This window comes from Malurus melanocephalus, unplaced genomic scaffold (assembly GCF_030028575.1).
Source record: "Malurus melanocephalus ecotype Western Australia unplaced genomic scaffold, MMel_1.1 scaffold_36, whole genome shotgun sequence".
NCBI lineage: Eukaryota > Metazoa > Chordata > Aves > Passeriformes > Maluridae > Malurus > Malurus melanocephalus.
This window is the reverse complement of record NW_026623268.1, coordinates 1,224,348-1,230,230: the sequence shown is the minus strand read 5'-3', so window position 1 is coordinate 1,230,230 and position 5,883 is coordinate 1,224,348. Positions and strand designations below refer to the sequence as shown.

The 5,883-nt window shown below is 37.1% G+C and overlaps 1 protein-coding gene across 1 annotated transcript in view; it reads right to left on the bottom strand.

The window, feature by feature from the left end:
- ABI3BP (ABI family member 3 binding protein) overlaps positions 1-5,883 on the bottom strand; it is a 135,799-nt gene that overhangs the window by 63,976 nt on the left and 65,940 nt on the right. Inside the window, exons 16-19 of the mRNA XM_057364125.1 lie at positions 5,562-5,636; positions 1,604-1,672; positions 539-598; positions 119-187 (exon numbers count right to left, since the gene is read on the bottom strand). Of these exons, the coding sequence (XP_057220108.1) occupies positions 119-187; positions 539-598; positions 1,604-1,672; positions 5,562-5,636 (273 nt within the window). The remainder of the gene's footprint in view (positions 1-118; positions 188-538; positions 599-1,603; positions 1,673-5,561; positions 5,637-5,883) is intronic.

Genomic DNA, 5,883 nt, shown 5'->3' with positions numbered 1-5,883 from the left:
TGAGTGCTTCATCCTCTCCAGGGAAGATGACAAGGATGCCAGGTGGATTGGAATGGGAGATGTGATGGGGAGTGAGAGAGATGAGACACACTGTGAAGAGAAGGCTGTTGGTAGTTACCCATCACAGTTTGCTGGGTTGCCAGGGAGGAAGGAGTGGTGGTCTTCTTCGGCCTTGGTCTTCGAGCAGCTAAGATCAAACACAAAAACCACCTTCAGSTCCTCACACAGGCTGCTGTCACATGGGTCACATCAAGACATAACTATGAACAAGGGGACATGGCCGTGCCACGTCACAGCATCACTCCCTGGGTGGCACGATGCTGCTTTTGCCTGGCATTGGCAGCCAAGGCAAGGGAGCAAATCCAGAAATGCTTCCCAATCAAATCTACAGGTGGAACAATGTTCAGTCAGGATCCATAAGGGCCCAGCCACATCACTGACCCCCTTTTTGGGACAGCAGCACATCAGAACAGGCTGATCACTGCAGAGAAGAGCATTGCAAAGGAAGCAGTGAAGGGGGGAATTTCTGGCTATTTACCCTTCCTTGTGGTTTCCCGTGAGGCAGGTGAGGTCGATTCCAGCTCTGGTCTCTCGGTTGCTGCAGTCAGACATGGAAATGATCTTGAGATATCCCTCAGCCTTGCCACAGCAGTGCAAGCAGCACCAGCTCACATAAATACATATCTGTATTTATGGCCACACCTGCCCTTTCCTGACCATACCCTGTGACTCAAAACCACAGTCAAGTGTCTTTCCATGGTTGCAATGAACCACACTGCCTGAGCCTCAGCAGCTAAATGGCTCTACAACAGCAGAAAAATGCCAAAATATCAAATTCACCAAACCACTCCTTGGAAGATGCAAAACCAACAGTGAACAAAGACAGAACTTGAGAGAAAACTCATCTTAGAATTCAAAATTCAGGATGATTCAGTGCTGGGTATGTCTCCAATGCAAGCAGCTGCAAATACTAATTGCTAATTATTTGAATATGAAAGAATAAACTGCACATTAATCTATCAATATTCAGTCATACTGTGAACCTTTCTTCAAAGTGTAATAATTTTTGCAAATAARTATTTTCTTACTGTTTTCACTATTATTATTCCTTTTACATAAAACTGACAATATACGTTCTCATCATTCACATGGAAGGCYTTGCACTTCCCTGTAAAATATGATGATTCCCATTCTTCCTTACAGTTAGACTCTAAGCCAATGATTAACATGCCTATTCATCAAGCTTGAACTTTAGTTCTCGTTGAAAAAGATAAAAATAAGTCATTGCATGCTAACAAATCCACATCAGTAAAAACCCACAAAATTATGTTTCTGCCATATTGGATTTTTTCATTCTAGAAAGAATTTTCAAAATAGCACCTGCACATACAGTCGTATAGGAATTTCACCACAAACTCTTTTTGTAACTGGTCCCTTCAAAACTGATTTTTCAAGTGATGTAAAAAAGCATGTTTTCAAATACTGTAATCATGTCATCAATATGTCAAATATTTTAAAGCACATTAAGAAACCAGAGGTATTGCAGAAAGCAAGTGGAAATTATGTCAAGTGGTGTCAAAATTAGGATGGAATCGCTGTTTACCCATCACTGTCCTCGTGGTGGTTTTCTGGAAAGGAAGGGATGTGGGCTCCAGAACTGGTCTTGGGAGAGCTAAGATTAGAGATTGAAACTATCTTGAGATTGTATGGCAGTCTATACATACAAAAGCATTACTTTAATCACACCCAAATAAATCAATATTTCAATTGTGGTTCCTCATGTACACAGTTCTACCAAATAAATCATACAAAATTTTTTTTGTCATATCACCACAAATCCCTGGCACTAGATAAACACTGTTCCTATTACACAACCATGTAATGCTCATGATGCTCCAGAGCTGCCTCTGAACTGTAGTAAATGACAGATTTCCAAAATTCTTTTTCAGGCATCAAATATTTTCAGACTATAAATTGCAAACTAGTCCATGAATATATAGCTAGAACTTCTGTTTGCATCAAAGATACTGTCTGCCTTACACTTAAYCTGAAAAACAATTAACTAGTTCTCATTAATATATCACCACACTTCATATACTTCTCTACACTTAAAAATCTGAATTTTGGTGCTAAAATAATATAGGCCTGGGGGGAAAAAAAAGGGGAAACAATATCTTCTTTGCTGAAAAATGCATACAGGTGAACTTAACAGGTGGACCAACTGGTAGAAGAAAATCAACTTGTGCTTTATTAGCCAAAATCTGTAAGAACCTCTAATAAAATAGTTTGATTAATCTACAAGTTTTAGTACTGAAGAGTTATGCAGCATTTTAAACAGACAGAATCATATGCACACTGGAAGACAAGCATAAGCTACAAGAAGAGTCATGTTTATTTTCCTGTAATTAGTGAAGAGAAATGCAAATGACAAAAGTGAGTGCAAAGACCACAATAAAAATCCCTTCTCTTGTCAGAAAAAGTATTTTTGAAACTATAAAATTTTCTCATAAAAGTATGGAGCAAATCCTTAACACAAGAAAATGATAGCCAAACAGTTTATCTCAGAAAATGGAATTAAAGTTTGGAAATTGTCACTACACTTCCAAGAACACATTACAGGAAAAGAAAGAGAACAAATCTGATGGACCAACAAAGAGAACATTTCAACATGGAGTTCWTGTTCTGAAAGAATTCTGTTAGACTCCTCCAGTCTTAGCAAATAAAATCCTTCCAAAATGCATCAAAAGTTTGTAGGGTGGATTGACAGGGGGTGGATTGAAAGATTTTCAGAAATTTCTCCYTTTTATTCTGACTACTCACTTCTCTGTGACACTGGGCTACTTACCATCCTCTCCATCTTAATTTTGCTTGCTAAAAATGGTAATAATAAGAGTTTTACAAATACATTTTCTGGATGTCTACACCTTGACTACCACTGATTTAAAGCAGTGTTCCACATAGCTGTTAAGATGGCAAATATAAAAGGAAGTACCTACTTATTAGTGTACAAATTTACAAATAYCTGTAGAGGTCTGCAGTAGAAGGTAAGGTTCAGAGTATACCAAGAGAAGAAAAGGAGAGTTCCCACGTTCAGCATAAAATTTGTCTTATAGAGGAAGAAAAATATGCAAGCCTATTGTCTTGATTGACAGACCTTTATCTCCCTAAATAAATATTTTTCCCCCTCGATATATCTAGACCATCAAGTCTGAAGCTGTTTAAAAAACCCTCAAACCCTGAACTTGGGTTTGCAATGCTCACTGTGCTCCCTTTCATCTCCCTAATAGGATTTTTGTCATAGCTGAAGASTCCTCTTTCATGAGAAATATGTTTGAATACTCTATACAACTTTAGAATTTACAACTTGAAGAGCCATTAAGCTGTATTAAACCCACAGCTGAATATGAATAATCACTAGAAGATAAATCCATGARGAGAATTTCCTGCACACATCACTCTCTGCCTCAACGTTGTAACTGACCAGGATGATGTCTAAAATACTATTAACCATAGAAAAACACTTTAGTAACAAAAAAGTGAATAGTAAATAAAAAAGGTGTTACTTGAGGTAATACAGCAGCTGTCTGTATCAGGATATGCTGCGTATAGTGGAGAAGTGAAAGTTTGGTTACAAGCCCCACAATATCTCGTAGCAAAATTCTTTTACATTAAGTAATAATACAYAACTGGTCAGTGGCAATTATGGGTAATACTACCTATTAGTTTTGTAAAAGTGAACTCAGAATTGGGAAAGAAAAGCATAATCCAGTGTTTTAAATGTCATATATATTGCCTTAAATGGAAGTAGCACCCCATACAGAATTTTTATCTTGCAGTTATTCTTATCCCCAAAGCAAAGGAAATCCCCAAAGCAAAGCAAATCCCCAAAGCAAAGCAAATCCCCAAAGCAAAGCAAATCCAACCAACATTTCAGAAAAACAACAATGGGAACCCTTCTGATAATTCAAGAGCACTCAGCTGGCCAGAAATGTCAACACCAGAGTGAACCGATGGTATTTCCGTGACTCCAGATGCTTCAGACGTGAATTGTGAAACTGTCTGTGTTTCATTAAGAGCTGCACAGAAAATCTGGATCTAGAATGCCAAGGAATCTGACTGTTGCTGGGATAGCAAACACACAAGCTGTGTTATTCAAGATGATGTCACTGCAAACACCAGCAAGATACTGCACGCTTCAAAGTCCATTCTGGATTATGTGAATAAAGAGAAAGGTATGCAGGATCCAGTGTCTGATGCTAGACAGAACTGCTGAGAATCTTCTTATTTTACACTTTCTGGAGTTTAAATTACACCAACAGAAAGAAGAAATTCATACAAGTTGGTGCAAAAGATCAGTCTTTTTGCACTTTGTACCAAAAATGCTTTCCAGCTKCTGATCGAGAAGTGACTGATACAAAACTTTTCTTTAACAGGCTTGCCATTTAGACTTAGAAGAAAATGTGTTCACTGTAGAAAAAAGACAGCAAGTGGCAATACGATGGAAACTAAACCTAAACTACCTTTTGCTGCAAGGGARTTTTGGCAACAACTTGAACTAGACTTTAGATGAAATCGCGATTATTGAATGCAAATCTTCTTCCAGGGACACTAAAAACCAGAACCTTGATCATTGAKAAAACTGCAATTTCAGTTCTCATTTTGTAAGGTGAAGTTCAGTGTCTCATTTCATAAGGTATTGGTAAGCTAGCTTATTTTTTTGAATTGAGGAAGCAGAAGAAGCTTAAACCATAAACRTTCACAAGGAAAAACAGGAAAACTATACAGATTATTATGCATTATTAGGTGTAAGTAATTTAAATGTCAATAAAATACCATCATGCCAGCAGTTTAATTTCACTGGGGTTTGGTGTAACAGGTTTTGAGGGTGTTTGAAAGCATCAGGTCTACCACAGAACTGTCAGGTCAAGATCAATTTGTTGTAAATGTTTTCTTCAATTACAATGTTGTGCCATTTATTGAAAAAACTGAACTCAAGCAAGGTAGCAATAAATGCATTATTGCACTTCCTTTTTTCTATTAACCTTGTGCCTATGCAGTCTCCCTTTCTGGCAGCAAAATGTAACTTAAATAATTGCTTTAAATATATTCCAATTAACATACGTAAGGGTCTACTCTCTATTATTTTGAGCCCTATATATTCATTGCTATTKGTCCTGCTATTTCTATGGGACTTAYTYRACACTTTCAACCCTTAGAATAGTTTCATTCAGGGATTTAAACAAAACTTATATTGGCTTTTACTCTACCCCTCTGCAGTACTATAGCTTATAGAGAGAAAACTATTTTATGTAAGATGTGCCTATTAACATCAAACACAGTGGTACAGACTTTAAAATTTATCATGAATGTAGGCCAAAATTAGAAGAGAATATTTATTATTTCATACAAAATTTCCTAAGTTATTCTGGTATTTGAAAGAGCAAATTAATTATGACAGCTCTGAAGTTATATTGAATTGTGTTAAACTTAACAGCATACTAAATTTTTTATAAAATCTCTGTGGGAATTTCTATTTAAAAATCACATTTTTCAAGTATTACCAGGTACAGCTGATGGCATTTCTTGKATGCCAGATGTTTCAGATCTCGAAGAAATGTGCTGATTTTCATCAAAAGCTGAAAGAAAATCTGGAGTTAAAATTAGAACTGGCTTCAAATCCACAGTATTTGGCRGTAGCTGTTGGGCAGTTCAAGACAACATTGACGTGAGATCAAGCAAGGTGGCGGCAGCTGTAAAGGTCAGCTGAGAAATGAGGTGTTACMTTAACACTGAAGCTGGTGTGAAATGAAGGAGGGTCAATTCCAGTAGCTCATGCAAGGCAATCTTCTCTCACTGGCCTCTTTTTTAAAGTACTTATTCTTT